Source organism: Drosophila obscura, unplaced genomic scaffold, assembly GCF_018151105.1.
Source record: "Drosophila obscura isolate BZ-5 IFL unplaced genomic scaffold, ASM1815110v1 contig_87, whole genome shotgun sequence".
In the NCBI taxonomy this organism is placed as follows: domain Eukaryota; kingdom Metazoa; phylum Arthropoda; class Insecta; order Diptera; family Drosophilidae; genus Drosophila; species Drosophila obscura.
Window position 1 is genome coordinate 2,058,656 of NW_024542880.1, and position 27,154 is coordinate 2,085,809.

Here is a 27,154-nt window from a genome sequence, read left to right on the forward strand (position 1 = left end):
GAAAACAATTGTGCATCGTTCGCCGCTCAATATGAGACCCAAAATTCGAGAGCAACAAAAATACGTGTTATGTTCAGTGAGAGAGCACGTCTGCTTTATTTTTCTCAGTCTTTTCCGAGTGCAGACAGCACAAAAAAAGTTGGTTGAGCATATTTTTCGAGCTCTGGTTCTCACGTAGAAACATTCTTCTGGTAAATACAAACAACTGAATAAAAATTTAAACCAAATCTGCCCAGCCGTTCTCACGTGATGATGCACTATACATTTTTATCTCTCCATTTTTATATATATAGATCGATTTTAAAATTTCACATACATTCATCATAAGCTGACGTATCAATATACTTACTGAGTACGGGTATAAAAGTCGAGTCGCGTCCACAAAAGCGACACACAACGTTCCTTCTCGTTTATTGTATTATATAGTCTTCTAGGCTAATTTTTATTAACATGCATTTTGTATGTTATTATAAAGCCTTTTAAATTGATAGGAAATAAATCTAATCGCCCTTGTATACAATGGTTTCATCCTTAAATTTGTGCATCTGCTCATACCAAATGTCCTCAAAATTAGTTTCCACCTCATCGCAAAATGTGGGGAATGCAGGAGCATGCTTCAACTTCCGCAGGGGCAAAATCGTATCGTATATATATACAAGTCCACCAGTAGGTCCGGGCACTGAGCTACCTTGCACCCACATCACATTGTACTTTGTGTTCGTGCGCCAAATTCGCAGGCCTTTAAGAACACGCCAACGATTACCCATATGACCAGGCATCTTTGTACCAGGCCAGACACGTCCCTTTTCGCCACCACCGCCAATGTTACCGGGACGGCGATGTGTCTTGGTAACGCCATGTGAAGCAGGCATGCCCTTGTAGCCGTGTCGCTTGACCACACCTTGGAAGCCGTGGTCGACGCTGTAATGAAAAACAAATAGTTATTAAGCCATTAATTAATCTAAATCAAACCGAAATTTCGTTTAAATATTGTAGAATGATGTAATGGAAAAATACAGAAGAATTCAGAGATTCAAGTTTTGGGCAGATTTTATTTATACATGCATATAAATCTCTTTCAGCCGAAATCACACGAAGTCATCTCTCGGTTCTGATTTATAATATGTTTTAAAAACTTATTTGTATTTTACGATATTTTTAGTAAAATGTTCCACTCATTGTCGGCGTACAAAGCCTACCTAACTATAAAGTTTCTGGCCTATGTCTCTTTTAGCCTTATTAGGACCCAATGGTCATTTGCATTAAAATTCTTGGTATTTTCCCGGATAAACCTGTTAAACAAAAAATTTGTTTCAGGAAAAACAAATTTTATTTACATATTTACACGACATTTCACATTTCTGTTTCGTTATTTCCTACTATACTAGTAGTTGATGAAGATTTTTAAGCCAAGAATGATTATGCCCTCTGCACACTGAGCCTATCCCGAGGAAACGGTGGGAATTTTTGAAAGATGTGAAACACCGATTCACACTGAGACCAACCACATCCACCATCCATGAGAAACAGCTGATGCTCACAATTGCGTGCGGAGAAAATTTGTAAACATTGAAAATTAAAATGAATATAAATAACATTTCAATGATTGTGAATGTGATTCAGTAGCAAAACATATTCTTGCACAAGCTAATCATGTTGCTGGACATGGATGATGTTGATTATGAGGACAACTTTGACGAGGAGTAGATAATAGAATGAATATCTGTTTTGAAAACACTGAAGCCAAGAAGGTTGTGGTCATTTGTAACTGCTTCTACTAAATGCAACAAAAGATTAAAGTACAAATATATATGTTGTGTTTTTCAGAAGCGGTTCGGTACATACAATGATATACCAAAAGTCAAGCCTTGGCAAGTTTATCGAAGAGTCGCCTTTGCTAGAGGAAAAAGCCAAGGAAATTTGCGGAGTGAAGGTTCCAGTAATGCTGATTGGGGACTCGGCATTCAGGTTCTCAAAAAAGCTTGTGAAGCCATACCCATTTTCCACAGCTGCGTCTTTAGAACAGTGCACTTTTAATTACAACCTTTCCAAAGCTAGGCGAGTTCTGGAAAATGCGTTTGGACACTTAAAAGCCAGATTCCGCATAATTGTAAAAGGCCTGGATAGCCATCATAAAAACAACAGTGCCATTATATTGTGCTGTTGCATTTTGCAGAACATGCTAAACATGCTCAACAGCTCAATTAATGAAAGTTGGCAACTTCTTTTAAGTGAGCAGAGAGAATAACCCGATCGCAGCAATATTTCTGCTGATTATAATCATTCAGCAGAACAGATACGATCTGCAATTGCAACATATTGTGTAAATAGAATAAATTTAAATAATTAGTTTTAGCCATTTATTATAATTATTACTTAAATTTAAAAATAATACAAAATGTATTATGAAAACCTACTACTGCTGTTTATATTCTCTTAAAAATTGCATTAAATCCGTTTGAAATGTCATCTGGGTTCTCATAATGCTGCCATCCAGAGGGAGCCCCCCGCTTGGACCCACTTTATTTTTTTCCATCCTGAAAAGTATGAAAATAAAGTAGAATCAACAATTTATGGTTTACCAAATACAATAATATGTACCTGTATTTTTTGGTCAAATTTTCAAGCTTCGTTCGCACTTCCGTCCATCCAACATCGAGCCCACAACCCTCTTTCATGGTCTGATTCATTTCCATATAAACGTGCGAGTTCTTACGGACTCCCCGCAAATCGTCTATTTTTTCCTGCCACAGGTCAATGAGCAGGTTGGTTCTCAATTTCGGTGGTCCACATCAACCTGCCACCGGCTGTTTTCTTATGTGCTACAATATTGTTATATATGGGTATTCAAAAATGATATCTCTGAAACTTACCACTGCCATTTGATGCTCCTTCCATTTTTCTTTGATATCTTTGGATTTTTTCCGTTTTTTGTTAGATCTGGTGCTTTTTTTGTTGTTTTTATTTATATTTTCCTGTCTGTCATTGTTTACATTTTCGTAGTGAATTCCGATTTTTTGATGTGAATGTCAAATATTTATGGTTGCATTTGACAATTATCGAAAAAATACCGAACAGAAACGTGCGATTTAGGAAAATCCCAGAAATGGATGGTGGATGGTAGTCAGAGTGAAAAGGCTATTAGATTAGCTTAGTGCAATTTTGTTGATGAAGCACGATGCATTGCCAATACAATGATCCCAAAGATGATTGATTTTTTTGGCATGAAGTATGAATGTATGATTTGTGTTGAGCAGCGAGCTTAGGAAAACGAAAATTGAACGAGCACGAAGAAATAAGAACGAGAGCAAAGGAAACAACCAAATACAGTATTTGCGAGTTTTCCTGGCATGTGTGAGCATGTGTGCTGCTGACGAGTCATGGAAGCGTTCATGCATTTCGCGTTGTACATATATTATTGCTACTAATTTTTAATTTCATGAATTTACTTATTTTATATATACTTTTGAAATATATAAGTGACAGCATTCTTGTTTCTGAATTATGTTCTCAGCGAACTAATCCGTTCGAATGGTACAAGCACCAAGTGGTTAGTTCTTGGTTCTTCTTTCGCACTCATTCGCATGTTCCGTAATTTCAAGCCTGCGCTAAGCATCTCGTTCTCGCAAACATGAACATGAAGCTTGCTTGTTATGCTTGCAGATGGTATGTTTTGATATCGGTCAATGTAAGTGTACGAGTGTCTCGTTTTCCGTTTCAAATGGATTCGTGAAAGACTAGTAGATACCGCTTATATTAAACAAAAAATAATTTTTGGCCTTGTGGCAATTTTATACGCCTGTGGAAATTAGTGTTAGTTGATGGCAGAAGGAAGAAGATAAAAATTAGGAAATAAAAATCTATAAATGAAATTTTAACATAACTAAAATGTTTCTTCTTTATGAATTGTAATGTTTAATTCATTTTTTGTGTTAAATTAAAGCTTGAGCTCCAATTTTTATGTAGTTTTATCATTTTCTGTCCAGAAAAAAAAAATGTACAGAAAAATAACTTTTCAGAAATTAAAAACACCCCAGAAACCAAGTGGTTATAATTTCCGAACTTCCACTGTATTACTATTCAGAAAAGGTTCCTTGAAAATAAATGTTAAAAAAGGATAAACACCAAAGTATGTAGAACCTATTTTACAAAGAGCTAGGTGGTCTTCTCTTTGAGCGTGTATTTTTCCTATAGTTTTGTATATACATATGTCTATTTAGGGTAAATATCAATCTTCTAGGGGATATACCTAATAACGAGAAGGAACGTGTGAGTCGCTTCTGGGGACGCGACTCTACTTATACCCGTACTCAGTCAGCATATACATTTTTGAGCATTTAATTATTTAGAATTAAAAAAAAAAACATTTTACATTTTACATTTTTTTGCTATATCTGTTATCTACATCTACATATACTATGTAGATTCTACATCTAACATGTATATTATACATGTACCATTTAGATTCTACATCTCCTCCGCTAGGGGTTGCTCGCGCACTGAACGCGGCAGAGTGTGCGAGCGAGAAGGTAAATGAGTTGCGTTGTCGCTAGCGGGAAGGGGAGGGGAAGCAACTGAAAATTTCTTCATTCTGGCTATAATTATGATCCGATCTAGTTCAGATATGGCAATCTGGTAGATATGGGCATTCTCTACGATACTGCGTTTTTAGTTTTATCGTATCTTTAAAATTGTGCCTGCCACAGATTTTCGTCCTTTGGGGGGGCGGAAGGGGGCGGGGCGAAATTTTGAAATAAACTTGTAGCAGTGTGACATCACATGAGTGTGGAAACCAAATTTGGTTTCTCTAACTCTTATAGTCTCTGAGATGTAGGCGCTCATCGATACGGACAGACGGGCGGACGGACATTGATGCTGATCAAGAATATATATACTTTATGGGGTCAGAAACGTTTCCTTCTCTGCGTTGCACACATCCACTTTTACCACAAATACAATATACAACTTAACTCTTCTTTGAGTACGGGTATAAAAAGTTCTGACATAGAACTTCGAAGCGGAAAAAAAGTTCAGTTTCGTGGAGTAGTGTTATTTATGCTAAATTTTGTTTGATCAGAATGAAAATGAAATTTAATAGATATTTTCCACATATAGTTTTGGCTATGAATTTTACAAAACGAAAACCTTTGTTTGATTCACTGCCTTTTGGTAGATTTCTCTGTTAAATGGTCGGTAGGGGGAGGGTAGGGTTTTCTATTTAATAAGAATCCTAATATTACCAAATGAGCATGTTTTCAAGTCTGTATCTATATTTTTAGACCTTATGTAGAAACAACGAATTTGGGACCATTGTGCAATGTAAAAAACCGTTATCGCAAATTCAATTGTGGACGTCCTTCGTTGCAAGACGAATTTGGTGAAGGTTGTTTTAAATCATAGAGGCAGCTTTGGGCATTAGTATGACGTTGAAAAATTCGATTTCCATTATCACCATGTGGTATAATAGGTGTTTCGCGATGGATCCTACACAATTAAAAAATCGGCTTAACGGTGGCTCGTGTCGATTGGTGTAAGAAAATTACACAAAAATACGATCGATTTCAAAGGTGTGTATAAAATCTACACAGACGACTAATCATGGATATATAAACATGAGCCCTAGAAAAAGAGTAATCGACAGTATGGATGTTTTAGAGCGAGCCAAATGCCATACAAGTTGTTGCAACGAAATCAATTGATCGGCTGTTTGGTCGGAAACTGGTCAACAACAACTGTTCAAATGGCCGAAAGTTTTAGGAGAATCTAGGAAAACCAACCTCCCACTTTTACTTTAATATCTAGGGGAGAGGTACCGTTTGTGGACAGTGGCTTAGTTGTCACCACCCCCTCAAAACCCCGAAAAGCAAGCGGATACTACGGATCTGAGTATTGGGAGTCATATTATCTAACAATACGCTGCTTTCGTGCTAATAATGAAACAAATAGCTACTTTGGTGTAAGAGCTCTGAGCATAATACAACAAATTTGGAGGATAAACTTAAAACCAAATTTTATTATTTTTGTAGCGCGAAAAAATTGGTGTAAATTTTGTTCAAAAATGTTCTGATGCTTTTGATTTATTTTCGTTTTTAACCCAGATATTTTTTTTTGTTCTTTTGGAAAAGAAGAGAAATACTTCATATCCATCGCATCGCTTTAATATATCGGTCATCATACGCCCACCTTACCAATAACAATAAATTGTAAAACATTACCTATTGAAACGCTCAAATTTTTCTTAATTATAACTGAGTTTCAACGGCTATTAAAAACTCTTAATAGATATACAGGCCCGGTTATGTATTTAATGCGTATATTGGGTTAAGAATTAGGTTATGGTAATCTAGTATATTTAGTGTAGTATAATCTTCAACGAGCTGCCTATCACTTTTGGAAGATATTGGTGCTCTGCAGTCGGCTACACCAAAGAAGCCTTCGAATCGTGTTAGAAATCCGATGGAAAGCTCCGGCTTACTCCTCCTGAACGCATTGTTTCTTTGAAGTAAAAAGCAGCTAAGATGCTAAAGTACAACAGGCATCTGTTTCGGCCCAGAAAAAGCGTAAGCGGAAGGCAACACAAGCCAAACCATCCACTAAGTCCACCATTTAAACCATAAACTAGGCGCACACTCTGTGTCATCTGTCTGCACTGAATGAATGAATGTAGTCGTCCGGTGCAGATAAAAATTTTAAATATCTACTTATGCAAGTATCCAAGTATAATAACAAGTATATTTAATAGACAGCCAAAATTTGACCAAGCAATTTTTTGTTTTTCTTTTTTAAACTCATTTGCGATCTATCGACTTTTTTATTTAATTTTTTGTTTTTGTTTTTGAGTAAAGGTTCGAAAATTAAATAAATTCTTTATAATTCACGGTCTATCGTTTTTGTTTTAAGGAGTATGACTCCCAAATTAAACATACATATACCCAAAGCTTGCCTAACTTGGCTAAAAGCGAAAAGTTTGACCATGATGCGCGAGGGTCAAACATTAAACGATTTCAACAATTTTTTTGCCTTCGTTTTAGAATCCCTTAACACAACTTTATATCACCGGACCGACTTAAGTTTCAAAAATGTTGGACTTTTGGCCCACTCTAATGTCCATGTCTACGCTCTTCAAAGCATGTTATCTCCACGGTGGTCGCCGGCGGTTGCACTGGAGACGTCGCCATCTGCTGCTGCTGATTGCACTACCCGACACGATTTTTCCTCAAGGAACAAAACCAACTTTTTCTTAAAGATTTGGGGCTTAGAAATGGTTTGATGATATTTTTTTTTATACCCGTACTCAAAAAAGAGTTAAGGGGTATATTAGATTTGTGGTAAAAGTGGATGTGTGTAACGCAGAGAAGGAAACGTTTCCGACCCCATAAAGTATATATATTCTTGATCAGCATCAATAGCCGAGTCGATAGAGCCATGTCTGTCTGTCCGTCTGTCCGGCTGTCTGTCTCGATGAGCCCCTAGATCTCAGAGACTATATGAGCTAGGGCAACCAGTGTGATATCACACTGCTATTTCAAAATTTCGCCCCGCCCCCTTTCGTCCCACAAAGGACGAAAATCTGTGGCAGGCACAATTTTTAAGATACGATAAAACTAAAAACTTAGTATCGTAGAGAATATCCATATCTACCAGACTGCCGAATCTGAATCAGATCGGATCATAATTATAGCCAGAATGAAGAAATTAATTTTCAGATGCTTCCCCTGCCCCCTCCGGAAACAACAACGCAACTCATTTTCCTTCTCGCTCGCACACTCTGCCGCGTTCAGTGCACGAGCAACCCCTAGCGGAGGAGATGTAGAATCTAAATGGAACATGTACAATCTACATGTTAGATGTAGAATATACATTGTAGATGTAGATAACAGATGTAGCAAAAAAATGTTATATGTACAATTTTTTTTTTTTTAATTCTAAATAATTATATGCTCAAAAATGTATATGCTGACTGAGTACGGGTATAAGTAGAGTCGCGTCCCCAGAAGCGACTCACACGTTCCTTCTCGTTTGTTTTCTATGGCAGAACTTTTTTTAAAGAATTTTTGAAAACTGGTATATTTTTAAGCTTTTTTCAGAGGTAGCGCTTGTTTTTTCACATAACTCTAGTATCTTACGTGTGGTTGTAAAGAACTTTGCTATCGCGGTCTTTTGGTATGAAATTTTGTTGACAGTTACTTTTTTCGTTATCTGAGGTAGGATACCTATTCAGGTCAAATGTTTCCTTTTTATTCTCACAAGTGCAGGTTTACAAAAATTGGAACGCGATCAGGTACCAAATGTACAAATTTTTTCATTTTTTAGGTTTGGTTAACGAATTTTAGCTCCAAAGTCTCTCCATAGATTTTAATGAGCGATACCTTAAACGACGCCAAATTAATGCACATATACACAAAAAAATTGAAGACACATGATATCATTTTTTTCGACTTTTCCTGAGTTTTTAAAGTCAAAATTTCGTAAAAAATACCTCACAAAAATCATCATTTTTGCATTTCAATGCTTTATATTTCCCAGACGGTAAGCTGAAATCACAAAGTGTTTGGGCTTAACTTCTAGCTGTTTTAATTATCTTTTTAAAATAACAAAGTTCTTTACAACAAGACGTAAGATACTAGAGTTATATGAAAAAACAAGCGCTACCTCTGAAAAAAGCTTTTAAAAAAAATACCAGACTTAAAAAATTCTTCAAAAAAAGTTATTTTGTTTGTTTTGCGATATTTGTCTCGAAAAAAATCTTTGGTTTGGAAATGGAACTATTTTAGTTAAATATGTAATCGTTTTGGCAATCGCATTATATTATACCCGAAATTAAACAAAAAATCGGTGAATTAAGAACACGCAGTCATATACATAGTAGACTTTAATTCATAGATCATAGTTAGTGGTGCAGCAGTAGAGTAAATATCTATTATTGTTCGTCATTTATACTGCACACTTAACTTTGTTATCTACATACATATGTACACTACTGGTCAAAATAATAAGTAAAGAGGCATCGTGCTGAGTTTTTATGAAATATCTCGAATGTTTTTGAATTTATGACTGCCAATTGTTTATATTCTTAAAGATTACAGTTTTGCCAAATATTTAAATCAAAAATGAAAGTTGTGAGCACCCTTAATTTAATTCTAAGCTTAAATTTTTGATGGCTGTGCATATTTAATGTGGTCAAAATAATAAGTACACTGGAGGTATTTATGAATTTTTAAGGATTTAATTGAGATTTGGTCAAAGGATTGTTGGTTTTTATTGACTTCTTTCATATTAAAGTACATGAGAGTTAAAAAAATTTCACTATATGGGCCGAAAAAGCATTGTTCTGATGAAGAAGTGATGATTGTCTTGAATCTTAAAAAATAAGGGAAAAGTCTTCGGAAAACTGCGAAAAGTCTTTGACGCTCGGTCTATTTGGGTCAGAATGCCTTAAATTTAAGATTTCCCACTGAAAATCGAAGAAGGAAGAAGAAATCTTCACAAGCAACGAACACCCGCATCGCCAGTCTTGCAAAAAATTATGCGTTCATGTCCTTCAAAGCCATTTCCGCTCAAATTGGCAATGAAATATCATCTCAGACCGTTCCTCGTAGGCATCAATATTTAGACTAATCAGAACGTATAGCCCGAAAAGGTTCCTTACTCCGAGAAAAAAATTTTGAGATGAGGCAAAAATTTGGCGAAACAAATTTTGCATGCTCTGAGCTAGATGGGTCTGAAAAATGAAATAATATATTTTAGAGCGACTAAACAAAACCAAATATTTTTGGTAATGACTACAGGAGATGTGTACGACGCCCCAAAGGCAAATAATTCGACGTCCAGTACAACAAAAAGTGTTTAACCACCGAGGCGGTTGCCTTATGGTCTCGGGCTGTTTTTTTTTTGCATGGCGTTGAGCCAATACATCGTAAAAATGATCCTATGACCAAATTCAGGTATAACGAGAAGGAACGTGTGAGTCGCTTCTGGGGACGCGACTCTACTTATACCCGTACTCAGTCAGTATATACATTTTTGAGCTTATGATTTTTAAGAATTTTAGAAAAAAAAAAAAATTTTACATTTTACATTTTTTTGCTACATATGATATCTACATCTACAATGTCTATTCTACATCTAACATGTAGTTTGTACAAGTACCATTTAGATTCTACATCTCCTCCGCTAGGGGTTGCTCGTGCACTGAACGCGGCAGAATGTGCGAGCGAGAAGGAAAATGAGATGCGTTGTCGTGGGCGGGAGGGGGAGGGGAAGCAACTGAAAATTAATTTCTTCATTCTGGCTATAATTATGATCCGATCTGATTCAGATTCGGCAATCTGGTAGATATGGGCATTTTCTACGATACTGAGTTTTTAGTTTTATCGTATCTTTAAAACTGTGCCTGCCACAGATTTTCGTCCTTTGTGTGGGCGGAAGGGGGCGGGGCGAAATTTTGAAATACACTTGTAGCAGTGTGATATCACATGAGTCTGGAAACCAAATTTGGTTTCGCTAGCTCTTATAGTCTCTGAGATCCAGGCGCTCATCAAGACGGACAGACGGACAGACGGACGGACAGACGGACATGGCTATATAGACTCGGCTATTGATGCTGATCAAGAATATATATACTTTATGGGGTCGGAAACGTTTCCTTCTCTGCGTTGCACACATCCACTTTTACCACAAATCTAATATACCCCTTAACTCTTTTTTGAGTACGGGTATAAAAACATATTGACTGACATTAAGCAACCATATGCTAAGGAAAACATGTCCTTGAGGTGGGTCTTTCAACAGGACAACGACTAAAAACACACCGCAAGGCTGGTCAAGGCTTGGTTTACGGAGGGCAAGGTAAACGTTTTGAATTATCCAAGTCAATCTTCTGACTAAAACCCAATATACAACCTATGGGGAGACTTAAAACGTCGCGTTGGCACAAATACATTTCGAAACTCCGAAGAATTGTGAGAATTTGTCCCAAAAACTTGGTATGAGATTCCAGTAGAGACTTGGCGCAAAATTATTGCTGGTATGCCAAAAATAATCGCCAAAGCTAAAGAAAATAAGGGTGGTTATTTCAGATAATATCGTAGGATTACTAATAACACTAGTCAACACGATTTTTCCTCAAGGAACAAAACGAACTTTTTCTTAAAGATTTGGGGCTTAGAAATGGTTTGATGATATTTTTTTTTTTTCTATGGCAGAACTTTTTTTTGAAGAATTTTTGAAAACTGATATTTGGAGCTAAAAGTTAACCAAACCTAAAATATGGAAAAAATGCACAAAAAATACCTTTTGGAAGGAAGGGCCCGCCGCCTTCAAAAAGGTATTTTTTGTGCATTTTTTCCATATTTTAGGTTTGGTTAACGAATTTTAGCTCCAAAGTCTCTCCATAGATTTTAATGAGCGATACCTTAAACGACGCCAAATTAACGCACCTATACACAAAAAAATAGAGGACACAAGATATAATTTTTTTTCGACTTTTCCTGAGTTTTTAAAGTCAAAATTTCGTAAAAAATACCGCACAAAAATCATCATTTTTGCATTTCAATGCTTTATATTTCCCAGACGGTAAGCTGTAATCACAAAGTGTTTGGGCTTAGCTTTTAGCTGTTTTAATTATCTTTTCAAAATAGCAAAGTTCTTTACAACCAGACGTAAGATATTAAAGTTATGTGAAAAAAACTATCGCTACCTCTGAAAAAAGCTTAAAAAAAAAATACCAGACTTCAAAAATTCTTCAAAAAAAAGTTCTGCCATAGAAAAAAAACCATAATTCTTTAAAAAATTTTAAAGCCCCATATCTATCAGAAAAAGTCGGTTTGGATCCTTGAGGAAAAAAAAAGTTCGATTTTGTCGAGTAGTGTAATAAGAAAAAAGTGAAAAATTTTTGATATTCTTTGAGTTTTTAACTTTGTAGAATTGCTGTACTTATTATTTTGACCGCCCCTTGTTTATGTTTTTTAGATAAAATTGATCAGAAACCCTTCATTTGAAGCGAAAATTCCGTATGTTAAATTTTTTTATATTCTACTGTAGGTTAGTAATCTTAAAGTTAAGTGAATTTTTTCTTTCTGTTTTTTAAAAAAGTTGTACGAGACGTGAAAGAAAGCTCATGAGCGTGTACTTATTATTTTGACCAGTAGTGTACATAATCATGCTCCCGCTGCTCAGCAGCCTATGCAGCCGTTCTTTTTCGCATCTTCATCTCTCGCCTTTCTTTCGTTCCTTTCCTTTGCTTTGCCATCGCTCTCTATATCTATCGCTTGTACTCGGCTCAGCAGCAGCCCGAGCTCTTATCGCTTCTTTCGTTCTCAATTCCGTCCGCCTGCCCTCTTCGAGTCTTTAATTGATCGTCATCATTATCGCATTCACGTTCTACCGTCTTGATCTTGCAATCACTTGCATATTGTCTTGGAATCGAGCTATTCAATCCGACACCGTCTTGAACCGACCCCCGCGTCTTCAATCTGACCCCGTCTTGAGTACAGCTAACTCAGCATCAATAGCCGAGTCGATATAGCCATGTCCGTCTGTCCTTCTGTCCGTCTTGATGAGCGCCTAGATTTAAGAGACTATAAGAACTAGAGAAACCAAATTTTGTTTCCAGAAACATGTGATATTACACTGCTACAAGTGTATTTAAAAAATTTGCCCCACCCCCTTCCACCGACACAAAGGTCACAAATCTGTGCTAGCCATAATTTTAAAGATACGATAAAACTAAAAACGCAGTATCGTAGAGAATGACCATATCTACCAGATTGCCGAATCTAAATCAGATCGGATCATTATTATAGCTAGAATAAAGCAATTAATTTTCAGCTGCTTTCCCACCTCCTCATTCTCTTTCTCGCTCGCACACACTCTGCCCTTTGCGTGACCTTTGCGGAGCAGATGTAGAATCTACATTGTGTATGTATAATCTAAATTAAAGATGTGTAATCGACATTGTAGATTTAGATAACAGATGTAGCAAAACGAGAAGGAACGTTTGAGTCACTTCTGGAGACGCCACTCTACTTATACCCGTACTCAGTCAGTTTATACATTTGTGAACTTATGATTTATGTAGAATTTTAAAATATTTTACATTTTTTTTGACCTTGCATAAAAAACAATGTAGATTGTACATCTTCTCCGCAAAAGGTCAAGCACAGGGCAGAGTATGTGGGAGCGAGAGAGAATAGCGCCAAAAGCGCTGCGAGGGGCGGGGTTAGCAACTGAAAATTAATTTCTTCATTCTGGATATAATAATAATCCGATCTATACCAGATACAGTTGCGGCAGAAATAATAGCACTTTTCGGCACCAGTCTTTTTTGTTTCAAATCACGATCAAATCACGGCAATCTGGTAGATATGGTCATTCTCTACGTTATTGTGTTTTCCGTTTTCTCGTATCTTTAAAATTCTGCCTGCCACAGATTTCGTTCTTTGTGGGGGCGAAATTTTGAAATACACTTGTAGCAGTGTGATATCACATGAGTCTGGAAACCAAATTTGGTTGCCCTAGCTCTTATAGTCTCTGAGACGCTCATCGAGACAGACAGACATGGCTATATCGACTCGGCTATTGATGATCATGAATATATATACTTTATGGGGTCGGAAACGTTTCCTTCTCTGCGTTACACACATCCACTTTTACCAAAAATACAATATACCCCTTAACTCTTTATGAGTACGGGTATAAAAAGAAGTGAAATAGGGCAACAAAAATAGCATTCAAGTTGGTTTTTTTTTTTAAACCTTTAACTTTTCCGAGCTTTTTGATATTTTATGTTCTTGATTATATTAATAATTGGTAGCTTAAGTCATTGTATTATAAAAATACAAGTAGTTATGTGTATTAGGTAAGAAAAAGCAAAAGGATCAAAACTTTTATTGCAGGAGATACCTATCTTAATGTTAAGCAAATTGTCGGTTGCTCAACCAAAATGATTTGCAATGCTTTAAAAAATGTAACCAACCGGAAACACGTGGAATAGGGGCCGCGATGTCGCCATTTCCGGTAGAACTACTGCTTGATGAGAACAAGAAGTTAATTTATAAACAGTCTACAAAGCTAAAAAAAAAAGGAGGGTTTTAAAAAATTGCCAAAAATGGCAATAAATTTGATCATCTTTTTGCGGTATTTTTTCCCGATATTTGTACTTTAAAAACTCAGGAAAAGTCGAAAAAAAAATATTTGTTGGCATGAATTTTTGGTTTTAGCTTAATATACGTTAAGCTGAAGCTACAAAGTGTCGCATTTATAGCTGCATTTGTCAGCTACCCTATAACTGGTGCTAAGGTCGGTTTTGGTAACATATTCGTTTGCGAGATTAAAAAAACAAACCAAGCCATTTGCACCGGAAAAATATGGAAGTGTTTTTAGCGTCGATCAATTCAAACTCAGATTTCACCGTAAGTTGGGGCAATATATTGATGCAAATTTCTATTTATGTTGTGCATTGATGTCTCTTTAAAATGGTTATTGTTTTACGCATATATGGTCCGTACTTTTTTTTAAATTTTAATTATAACCATATTCGCACGAGACATGTCGCACGGGACTAAAATTCCTATGTTAATAGCAGTTTAAAATAGACCATTAGCCGAGATTAAACCATTTTTCTCATATTTTTGTTTGATAGTTTGATGTGTTAGAAATATTTTGTGAAATAACTTTTCTCAAGAATCATCTTTTGTAAAAGCATAACAGTAATAGAAAACATGACTAAACCAAAAAAAGAAGAATTAGTTGTTTATTAAATTTATACTATAATATCGCAACAGAATTTTATGGAAATGTGTTTTTATAGACATTGCATTTTTTGGTCTCGGTGGACCTCGTCAGAGAAATGCCCATATATCATAAAACATACTATATGTATGGACAGAAAATTTTCGTGGAATTTACTGTCGTGCATCCGATGATCCTATTGGGCTTTGAGGTGGCTCAGAGGGGGCATAGCTGAGGCCACCGGACGGGTCGCAGGTTGCGGATAGCGAACGGCCTACCCTAGTGGGTAGGTCAGCTGCGAATAAGCGGGCATCCCAAAGAGTAGCAACTAAGTTGGCTCTGAGGGAGAGTACCGAAATAAGCAGTCCCGGACAGCCAGCGGGTGTTCGCGACGCAGCAACACTGACGATGCGCTTGTGGTGCCGCCTCTCATTAAGTAGCTCACACAATCCCATCCCTACACAATACCTACCCACATCCCAGCCCCAACACTCACCTCACACCGGGCCGGACTAAGGTGTTAATCGACCCGTGCCAAGAGTCAGCCTGGCTGGGGGCCCGGTATAAAACTAGCCCAGTCGTGAACGGAGAGCTCAGGGACTTGGCAGCCCCCTGTTCTAATTATGCCTTACCCGGGTAACGCAGAGCTCTGCCGGGGTGGACCGTTCCCCTTCTCTGCAGCTCGTGGGAACTTTATGGAAAAATACGAAAATATAGACAACAACAAAAAACAAAAACGAGAGAGGCACTCCTCAAATGCCTGCAGGGAGAAATCCCAAGCGGGAGAAGGCAGCGGCCCAAAGGCCTGGCCCGATCCGCTCAGACGCAGGAAAGACCTGCATGGCGAAGGACGCGGGTATGAATCCGGGTGGGTCCCATCCCAAACCTGGGATGGGTGGAAAGCCAACACCCAAAACGGATACCATGGTAGGGCAGCTAAGCAATATTGCGGCTGCTCAACCTTCCGGTGAAGCGGCGGGTGATGGCTTGCCATCAACCAGTGTCCAAACCAGGAAATACAGCTATGCCGAAAAGAGGAGTGCTGGGCACATACTCCGTCGGCAGAACGCCAGCCAGGAAGTCAGTCCAACAGCAGACTGGCTGAAAAAAGTGGAATGGGCCTCGACGGTGTTGCCCAACTTCAGTGTGGAGCCACAGAAGGTGGACGCACAACCGAAGAGGCAGCGCTCTCAAGAGACGCCCGGACCTGCCGCGAAGCGCTCCAGGGTGTTACCAAACGTATCCTTCGTGCAGATTGCCAAGGAGAGGACGCTGATAGGCGTTCTCGACAAAGGCAGCGCGGAGGGGAAAATACCCAGAAGCCAATGGGAGTGGGTGGAAGCGGCACTGGCCGACCGCTGCTTCGAGCTTCTCGAGAAGGATCCCGGACCACCCCCAGTCTGCAAAGACATGGGATGGTTCCAGGGGAGCATTAAAGTGGTGGCCTGCGAAGATGAGCGCTCCGTGAAGCTATACAAAGCTGCGGTGGCGCAAATCGGAGAGGTCTACGCTGGGGCGAAGCTCGTCGCTGTGGACTGGAGCGAGGTGCCCAGTAGACCGAGGGCCCGTATATGGGTGCCGGCCACCTTTAAGGAGCCCGAGCGGATCCTCACGATGTTGCAGAGATGCAAACCTACATGCAGACGGAGCTGATGCTCGATTTTGAGGCGCTGTGTCGGGACGATATCCGCGACGACTCTGACGCCGATATAACAGTGGTGGAGAATGATTCCAACGAAGTCTCTGAGGCTTCTGCAGATAAATCTCCACCACTGTAAAGCAGCATCAGCTGCCCTAATACTCCACTTAGCCGCAAGCGGAGGGGACATAGTCCTAATCCAAGAGCCCTGGGTGGTAGGAGGCAGGGTCTGTGGATTAGCGACGAAGGACTACAAGCTGATTGTAGCACAAACTGAAGGTAAAATTAGAACCTGCATACTAGCAAGAAAGCACTTAAATATCTTTCTGCTCCACAATTTTAGCAATGGCGACAACACGGCGGCTAGCCTAGAGCTACAAGGGACACGCCTGAACCTGGTGTCGTCCTACATGGCTCACGAGGAAAGCGATCCTCCCAGTGACCTTGTTCGCAAGATAGCCAGCGACAGCGAGAGGTCGGATACAAGCCTATTAATAGGCTGCGATGCCAACGCTCACCACACCCAATGGGGGAGCTCGGATACAAATGTAAGGGGTGAGTCACTTTTCAGCTTCATCCTAAACTCCAACCTAATTATTGGTAATCGGGGTAATGACCCCACTTTCATCATAAAAAACCGTCAAGAGGTTATTGACCTCACTCTACTGTCTCACAAGCTGTCAGACACAATGAAAAGTTGGAGAGTCCTAGAGGACCACTCCTTCTCCAACCACAGGTACATCGAGACAATCCTATCGCTCGAAAGCACCATACCCACTAGCTATATTAACCCAAGGAAAGCCAACTGGGATATGTATAGTGCAAAAATGGAGGAATTACTCCCCCCCCTAGCCCCAAAATGCCCTGACACACAAGACGATCTTAATCGTCTTGTGGACAATTTCACGGAAGCTTGCAATAAGGCCTTCGTGACAGCTTGCCCCCCAACCAAACCAAGAGGGAAAAAGAAGCCCCCCTGGTGGTCTAAACATATAGATACCCTCCGGAAAGACTGCAGGACTCTCTTTAACAGAGCCAAAAGCAGCAGCGAGGAAGCGCACTGGGAAAACTACAAAAGTAAGCTAAACCTATACAAAAAAGAAACAAGGAGAGCAAAAAGGGCCTCTTGGCAAAAATTTTGCTCCGAAATTGAAGATACGACAGAAGCCGCAAGGCTACGCAAGATCCTGTCAAAAACATCCCCCTCGGTGGGATATCTCAAGAGAACGGATGGTACGTGGACAAACTCTAGTGAGGACTCCCTACACATTCTACTCGACACTCATTTTCCTGGGTGTACGACCATCGAGCCGGCAGACACCCCAAGTGAAGGCCCGGAAACCTCGATGGTGCACATCCTCACAAAACGGAATATTAGCTGGGCAGTAAACAGCTTTAAATCCTTCAAATCGCCTGGCCCGGACCAAGTCATTCCGGCTCAGTTACAAAAAACCGGGGACATGGCCATCAACTGGCTGCAAAGTATCTTCAGGAAGATACTGACAGTGGGAAAAATCCCCCGAGCTTGGCTAAAGGCTAAAATAGTCTTTATCCCCAGAGCAGGGAAACCCTCACACACAACCCCAAAAGACTTCAGACCAATAAGTCTATCGTCCTTTCTTCTCAAAACCTTTGAGAGACTAGTCGGGCTGCAGCTGAGGACAACCATAAATCCTCAGTGGCTGTCTGGCGCACAACATGCCTACCGAAAAGGAAAATCCACGGAGACGGCACTCCATGAAGTAATCTCGGCGGTAGAGAAATCTCTACACGTCAACGAATACTCCTTAATCGCTTTCCTAGACATTGAGGGAGCTTTTAACAACGTCATACCAGAAGCCATCACAGAGGCCCTGACTGACCTGGGAGTGGATCGTCACTTGGTGATGCTCATAGATCAATTGCTCACATGCAGGACAGTGACATCATCAATGGGATCGTCCACTCAGACTAGGTATGTCAACAGAGGCACCCCGCAAGGTGGTGTCCTGTCTCCCCTTCTATGGAACATAGCAGTCAACAAGATTCTGTGTGACCTGGAAGGGGGGGGCTGCAAGGTGGTAGCATACGCGGACGACGTTGCCATTATTTTCTCGGGAAAATTCCCTCAAACACTCTGCGATCTAATGACCGCAAAGCTCGCGCGACTCTCAGAATGGACAGAGTCGCGTGGACTGGGAATCAATCCCTCTAAAACGGAACTTGTGTTGTTTACAACCAAATACAAAATCCCGTCCCTCAACCCCCCAATACTAAACGGATGTAGGCTCTCCTTCAGCGACAGTGCCAGTTACTTAGGGTTGATAATTGACAAAAAACTTAGCTGGAACCTGAGCATCAAAGACAGAGTGAAGAAGGCTACGATAGCCCTCTACACTTTCAAGAAGGCCATTGGGCTAAAATGGGGCATGAATCCAAGAATAGTCCAATGGATTTACCTGGCAATAGTTAGACCAATACTACTCTACGGAGTCGCAGTGTGGTGGCCTAACATTATTAGGAAGCGCACCGATGAGCTTTGCAAACTCGGTAGGAGTAGGTGCAGCTCAGTCATACGCTCCCTTACGGGACACTGGCTAATAGGCACACATGCAAACAGGCTGGGCGCCCCATATAACGACTTCTGTCGAAGCTGTAGAGATGAGGACGAGGAGGAGACTGTGGAACACCTGTTCTGCTCCTGTCCGGCTCTCAGTAGAAGGAGACTGCAATACTTGGGCGCTCCTTTTCTAATTGATATTTCGGACATGTCTACAATCAGTCTCAGACGGATCGCAGGCTTCATAAGGGCATCCGGATGGGATAATGGATAACATAGGGTCTCACGAGGGAGAGGGGAACGTATATGCGGTATCACAACGGGCCGAAACCGGCCCAGGTGTGTCGGGTCTCTGACAATCCCGACAGCCGCCTCAACCTAACCTAACCTAACTGTCGTGCAGCTGTTTAACTACTGAAGCATAGTATCCAGCACTGCGGAATCGAAAAATTCCTGTCAAACTCCATATAAAAAAAACTGTGACAGGAATGTTTCGTTTACGTATTCCTGGAGTGTGTATCCAGCAACACGAGCGGAATCCACAGATTTATATCGATAGCTGCCTATCGGACCCGTGTGTGGACTGAGAGAACAGCTGATACCCAGCTCAGGAATATATACATTACAATTCTACCTGAAGTGAATGGTGCAAGTTGTAGGCAAAAACTGTCCGCAAAACCAAAAAGAGAGATGAAAATTGTTCTTTTTTGTTTTGCAACAATATATGACGCCACCAACACAATCACTTCATCATCAGAGTGCATTTTTTTCCTTTTTTAGTTTTAGCAGAATTTTACAGTTGCCTCTTTTTACAAAACACAGCTGATTCATCAACCCTGTTCTAGCTATGTTCCACACCCTCACGGAATAACTAGCAAATTCCTTGCCGCAATTTTTTCGCGGTGCTAGAGACAGGCCTTGTTAGGAAAAATATAAAAATATTGCATAAATATTTGTGGGATGGCAAATTAAAAAAAAAAAATTTAACTAGATTCAACATTTTACTTTTATTTATTGCCTGCCAGATTGGCAGAATCGACCCCTGTGCGCCATTTACTTTCTGAACGTAAATTCTTTACAAATCGCAGGTCATCATGGTTTCTTTTATTGAGCATAAGTCCGTATATCAAACATTTACTCTTAGTTTTAACAAAGGACTTTACAATCAGGCAGGCTCCGGCTTTCACATTCACTTTGCGTTTTAATTTTCAGAAAAAAATCACACTTTTAATTTCAAGGCGCTCTGGAATCCACTTTTGTGAATTTGTTTACTCTTTGTATTGTTAAGCGCCAAATTTACTGCTGTTTCACCCACGCGTTATTGCCAGCTCATACAAAAAGGCCTCTGTTATGTTTAACAGAGATTTATCGATACCCAAATCGGACTGCCATAGCTGTTAAGATGAATTCACTTTTTTTTTTTTTTAAATAAAAATTCTTTATAAAACGGGCACAAGCTCAATTGAACTGGTAATGGTGTCCAATTCATGTCAATGCATCATTAAGTCATTTTTATACCCGTACTCAAAAAGGGTTAAGGGGTATATTAGATTTGTGTTAAAAGTGGATGTGTAACGCAGAGAAGGACACGTTTCCGACCCTATAAAGTATATATATTCTTGATCAGCATCAATAGTCGAGAGAAGTTTTGTTGAAAAAACAAAACTCCAAATAATGAATAAAAATATAATAGTCACTGAAAAAAATACAAAATAATCAAACAAACATTAAATTTATAAGTTTTTATATCAAATGAAAAAGGAAGGGAGCTGGCGTGAAAAAATGGAGGGCCCCCAGATTGATGGTTGCCCTGGGCCCGGTTGAGGGTTGATTTCACCCTGAATAGGTCGAGTTTGGTTTTAAAGTTGTTATTTGTTTGTATTGTGAATATTTACAGTGGGGACTCAGCCGAAAAGAGGTGGCAAAATTAACATATTTTATGAACGCTTTGAATAAAATAAATGTACACATCTAATAGAAAATTTTCCAGAGCTTTAGCGAATCTAAGTTTCAAGATAATTTTAGTTTAGGAGATACATATGAGCAGAGATATGATATGATAAAAAAAAAATTTATTTTATAGTCTTTGTTGTTACTTATGTAAATAAATATTGTGCAAATTCCGTCGGCTTTCGACTTCGTTGCTGCCGTAATATCAACTTTTTCAATAAATTTACATATATTTTTCAGAGACCTGTTTTTACGATCTATATAATTGCATTTAAAGATCTTTTTATATAAATTATGCCCACTCTGCCCAGCCCACAAAACAAAACGAAAAACCGAAATTCAGTTCAAGCGGCAACAAATTGTAGAGCCCACACACAAGCACAGCAGCATGATAAGCAGCAACGGAGCAATGGCTTTTCAAAAAGCCTCAAAGGTGGCCCGAACACCGCCACACCAAGTAGCAGCCTCAGCGCAGCCCATGAAGCAAAGCTCGATGCGCAGCTTTGCCAGTGGGCCGCCACAGGACGCCGATACCCCAAAGAGGCCACGGGACCCCCCTTCTCCATCGAGTAGCGTGAGGAATACCCCCCCTAAGAGGAGCAGGACCAGCGCCCAAGACATCGACGAGATGGGAGCAATCCTGGACGATCTCCAACACCAGATGAATGAGAAGGGCCAAAGGTCTATTAACATGGCCATCAAGAAGATGATCGGGCGAATGAAGGAGCTGCAAATGGAAGTCAGGTCACAGCTGAAGGCGCCAGCGGAGGAAAGGACAGAGCCAGGAGACTGCCAGTGCCACTGCCAACCTGCAGGCCCCCTACCCAAGCTGGACCATTGTGATCCACTCCCCACGAAGCCCAGTGCGACTAAGGCGACGCAAACTGAGGAGAATAGTGCTCGCGCCAAGCCCAGGCAAGGCCATCCTGACACCATTCGGCAAGAGGCGACCAAAAGCCCGATAAGCAAGGCAGAAAGCGCTGACCCAAACCAGAAGTGGAGTGAGGTCAGAGGTAGGCGTGCCAATCGCAAGAAGACAGCCCGGCCAGACGCAGTGCTGGTGAAATGCACCGAGGAGGCATCATATGCCGACATCCTCAAACTGGTCAAGGCATCACCAACTCTCCAGAACCTAAAAAACAAGGTTCAGGGCATCGGGAAGACTGCCTCGGGCGAGCTGCTCCTCAGGATGCAGCAACCCTCAGACCCCGCCACCCAGGAGCTACAGACGGCCATACAGGAAGCGCTTGGCGACAAGGCAGCCGTGAAGGCCATGCAGGAGACAGTCGCGGTTGAAGTTCTCGACATCGACGAACTAGCGACAGGCTAGGAAGTATGGGAGGCCATAGTTGCAGCAATCGGCGGCCACTTACCCCAAGGAGCAGTGCCGTAACTGCGGAAAGCATATGGTGCCCCGCAGGTAGCTACCCTGAACCTCCAGCCCGCACTCTCAAAGAAGCTTCTCGAGCTTGGCAAGGTGCGAGTCGGTTGGGTTGTCTGCCGCATGCGGCGCCGGATTGCCCCAACCCGCTGCTTTAAGTGCATGGCCTATGGACACACTGCAGCCAGGTGTAGATCCAAGCGGCCTGTGTCAAGAGACGCCTGCTACAAATGTGGAGGAGAGGGGCACAAGCACAACCAGTGCAACAATCCGCCAAAATGCATACTATGCGTTGGCACACCAGGAGACACCCGCTCAACAGCTCACTCGGTCCTGAGCCGCAGCTGCCCTGAGTATAAGAAGGCCCTATCCAAACTGGTTGATGGGTAAGTTACTACAGCTTAACCTAAACCACTGCCGGGCTGGCGCAAACGGTCTTGGAGCAGAATATCGACATAGCGCTGCTTAGTGAGCCCTTCACGAACAAACACGAAGGAGTCTGGCAGCAAAGCTCAGACGGAGGAGCAGCAATTTGGAGCTGTGGCCCGCGACCAGGCCAGCTCACGCACAGAGCATCCAGAGTGGGCTATGTGAGAGCTAAGCACAATGGAATATTTGTGTATAGCTGCTACATAGCACCAAGATTTACGCAGCAGGAGTACGAGGAGATCATCAGCAACATCGCCAACGACGCACGAGACAAATCGCCGGTCCTAATAGCGGGTGACTTTAACGCCTGGGCCACGACTTGGGGCAGCACCAGGAATACCCCCGTCTCAACACAGGAAGCACCCCAACGTATAGCAGAGCAGGACGGGAGTCAATTATTGACCTTACATTTGTAAGCCCGGAGCTCGCACGCCATGCGAAGTGGCGAGTACTGAGCGTGTACACACACAGCGACCACCTAGCGGTGCTGACGGACATCTCTGCCACCAGGTATACCGTATGGAGCCAAAGAGCACTTCTGACAGGCTATAAGGAAGAGACACTCGACAGAGGCGCGCTCCTCTCTGCAGCAGGAGGACTAACAGCCACCGGGGATGCAGAAGCATGTGCGAGCGCCATCTCCAGGACCGTCATAGCGGCATGTGATGCAGCTATGGAGGGAAGGAAGATCGGAGGAGAGGCATTTCTGCGTACCTCATAAAAACGCTGAAGAGTTATTTTACAGACCGAGTCCTGCTCTATGACACGGAAGAGGGAGCAAAGCAACACGGCATCACGGGTGGCGTTCCCCAGGGTTCTGTCCTAGGCCCTATTCTATGGAACGTCATGTATGACGATATCCTGCGGCTCGCACTACCGGAAGGATGCACTCTGGTGGGCTTTGCTGACGACATCGCACTGGTGACGGTAGCAAAGCACAGTAGAGACGCTGAAGCCAAATGCAACGAGGCAGTCGGAAGAATAGTATCCTGGCTTGCAGAGAATGGACTGTCCCTGGCGGAGAAGAAGACGGAGGCTGTACTTATAAGCAGCAGAAAGAAGGTCGAGCAGGCATGCGTGAGGGTCGGAAGCACCACCATCGTGACCAAACCTGCGGTAAAATACCTTGGGGTGATGCTGGATCAAAGGCTATCCTTCAAGGCCCACCTTGCATACGCAAACGCGAAGGCAGCCACAGCAATAAGCAGGATGATGGCCAACACAGGAGGACCTCGACAGCGCAGCAGAAAGCTCATCGCCGGGGTGGTTACCTCCATACTCATGTACGGATCGACAGTGTGGACGCCAGCGATGAGGGTGCCCTCGTACAGTGCAGGCAGCAGAAGCACATACAGAGGTGCGCTCTTCGAGTTGCGTACTGCTTCCAGACGGTGTCAGAAGACGCAGCATTGGTTGTGGCAGGCATGGTCCCGCTGGACCTTTTGGCGGACGAGCGACAGAGCGGAACGTCGGTAGTCAGCGAGCGGCGAGATGGCAGCATATCACGCTGGCAGCAGCGCTGGGATCAAGCTGCTAACGGAAGGTGGACGAGAAGGCTCATCCCTCAGCTTGGCCAATGGCTGAAACGAAGGAAAGGACAGATGGACCACTACCTGGGCCAACTGTTAACGGGGCATGGCTGCTTCAAGAACTACCTGCATCGCTTCAAGCACGCCGACGACCCCTACTGCAGCCATTGTGGGCCTGGAGTAGTGGAAGACGCAGAACATGTTTTTCTCCTGCCCCCGCTTCTTGCAAGAACGCACGAGGCTACTAGAGATGAGCCTAGGTGTCAACCCAGACAACATAACTGCACGGATGGTAGCGGACGAGAAGATATGGAAGACGGTCGCCACGATGGCAGCAACCATCATCCGGGAGCTGCGTAGGCTGGAGCGAAGCCGGGCCGGCTAACTCTGGTTACTGAATTTCCCCACCCCTCCGCCCCGCGAAGTAATGCTTAGCGGCAGTCCCGCGGGAGCGGATTTAACCTACCTATCCACCCCCGCCCGCCCCCCGTCACCCTCACATGTTTGTATTGTTATATTGTTTTCCAAATAAAAAAAAAAAATTTAAAAAAACACAAGCACAGTATGTGTGAATGCATGGCACACACACATTTATGTTACCTGGAAACGAAACTCAAAACGGTTTCGGAAAATAAGAATTCGCCGTGTCTGAGTACACACATACATTTGCAATGTACGCCTACACACGCACACGGTTTATATTCGACACAGCTGCAAAGGCGCTCTCTCTCGGCTCAACCCGGAGAGAGCCGAATGCCCTGCCGAAGCTATCAGCTCTCGACCCGAAGGCCTGGGAGCCAATCGTCCAAAAATTGTATGCAGGCAGTTTTTATTCGATTTGACGCCTGTATGTGTTGTTTGCTTAGTGCTTTAAGCTATGCGCATATAAACAAACAGATATATTTCTTTCTAAACACCCTTTTTACAGAGCCACACATTCACTGAACTATTCAAAATGTAGAAAATTGCCGAAGACGTATCAGAAGAAAGCTCAATAACAACAACCGTAGTTCTTTGTCGCTTTTTTATGAATACCCAGCTGTTAAGCACAGCGTATGTGATTGAAACGCAAAAATAATTTTGCAACACGATTGGTCGAGTTAAAGTATCGTTACTATTTGAAAGTTGCCGATTTCCTGTACTCGCTTGGGTACAATGCCTAGGAAAATGTATGGTTTTCGCAATAAATATAGCGTATGATATACATTTGTTGTAATAGCTTAAGTTATTAAATTGGGGCGAGACGAAGTTCGTCGGGTCCGCTAGTTTTATATACATTCCGAAATACTCACGTTTTGCCTCGAACATCCACATATTCTCCAACGCGAAAGTGGGCAATATTCAAAGGTGTTCCAGGGGCTAGTGCTCCCTGTGGTGAGACCATAAAACGCATGATATTTTTTTTTGGTGTGACGCCAGCATCGCGAAATATATTGCAGTATTCTTTAGTCAGCATGGCTGGGCTCGTACTTTCAGCGCCCACGAGGAGACAGCCATACTTGTTCCAATTATGTGCACTGCATAGATTCTTTTGAAGCCGACACTCTTCGGGTGGCATAAATTTAATAACATGGTTGTCAGCAATCTGTAACAATGTGGTGCGCACTTTCTTGCCATTTTTAAGCCATAGCGGATACTGACCAATCTTACGCGCTATCACACCGCAACGTCTAGTGTGCGGGGACCAAGAACGAATGCCATCTTCCAGATCATCGGTTTGGATCAACTTATTTTCTTGAGCCTGTATGCTCTTGGTAAGCGCTGGAGTACCGTATTTTTCGTAAATTAATTCACTGATGAAATGTCGATTTTCCGTAGTTACAAAGTCTTCTGTATTCTTTTACATACAAAAATTTATATTAAAATGGATAAATGTAAGCATTGAGACTTTGCTTACGGTGCGTTGTTTCCGCAAATTCCAGTACGGATTCCTTAAGCGGGGTCGGCTCAAATATCCCTTATCGCGTACTTGTGCACTAGAAACGATACAGCTTCCAAGCCTAATTAAGGAAAATATTTATGAATTAATGAACTGAAAACGACATATTTTTTTTTTCTTACCGGAGCCTCCCAAGCTGGAAAATAACACTTTGAATCATGTTACTTATATAACTATTAACCGCTGTCTATAAAATATTGGTTTCAGTGCAGAGCAGAGATAAAAAACAGTCGATGGTGCTATCGATATACACATTCTTTGACAATTTTCGAAAACATCGATGATTTTTGGGAAACAAACATCGATGTTTTTACGACTTTAATAGGGCTGCTTACACTGGGATGCGTCAGTCAGTGCGTCCGTTTTTTCGAACGCATGTTGTATTCAATTATATGATTATTTTTCTGCAATACAACACATCTTTGCTAAATTTTTACTATTAGCACATCTATCACCACTAATAACAACAATAATATAACATAAAAGAAGAGATAAGAAGAAGGTCAATATATATATATAGTCATTAGAAAATATACTCCTAACTAATTTTATCATTGACCGCGTTCATCAGGACAACTTGATCAGTGCTCAGTGATTGATGTCATCCATCATGTTTTGAGTTCTGATGAACGCAATGATCCATACCTTACTATTGCGACGTCACCAATATAATCGGCTCAGAACCTAACGATATTGGCTTCGAAGTTTCGGGACTCGCAACAAAAAACAGTCACAAAAAACAGTCATTTCATAGTAAAACTGAAGTATTGAGGTAATTTCATAATATTTTATTAATTTGGCTCAGTTTATTTCATTCTTTGCTATTTAGTGCGTATTCTAATCGATATGTCAGCTATCGATATAAGCCAAAATCAATCAAAATTCAATAGCTCGGAATTGGCGTTAACACTGGCTAAAATTGGCTAAAAGTATTATTTTTAAGTAATATATGCGAATTTACATTTTTCCTTTATTTTTCTATATAAACATGTATTTTTTTTTGTTTCTAGTGGTGCAA

At 41.3% G+C, this 27,154-nt stretch overlaps 1 protein-coding gene and 1 long non-coding RNA gene across 2 annotated transcripts; both read right to left on the reverse strand.

Annotated features, from left to right (window-relative positions):
* Positions 1-353: 353 nt before the first annotated feature.
* Positions 354-26,370, reverse strand: LOC111080025 (39S ribosomal protein L3, mitochondrial). The gene is made up of 4 exons (XM_022375392.2): positions 26,259-26,370; positions 26,095-26,197; positions 25,490-26,034; positions 354-921 (listed from the first exon to the last, which is right to left on the reverse strand). The coding sequence occupies exons 1-4, from the start codon at positions 26,294-26,296 to the stop codon at positions 501-503; spliced, it is 1,107 nt and encodes a 368-aa protein (XP_022231084.1). The 5' UTR covers positions 26,297-26,370; the 3' UTR covers positions 354-500.
* Positions 2,364-2,975, reverse strand: LOC111080026. Its single transcript, XR_002608423.2, has 3 exons — positions 2,874-2,975; positions 2,602-2,822; positions 2,364-2,537 (listed from the first exon to the last, which is right to left on the reverse strand). It is a non-coding gene; the product is annotated as an uncharacterized LOC111080026 (long non-coding RNA).
* Positions 26,371-27,154: the final 784 nt, after the last annotated feature.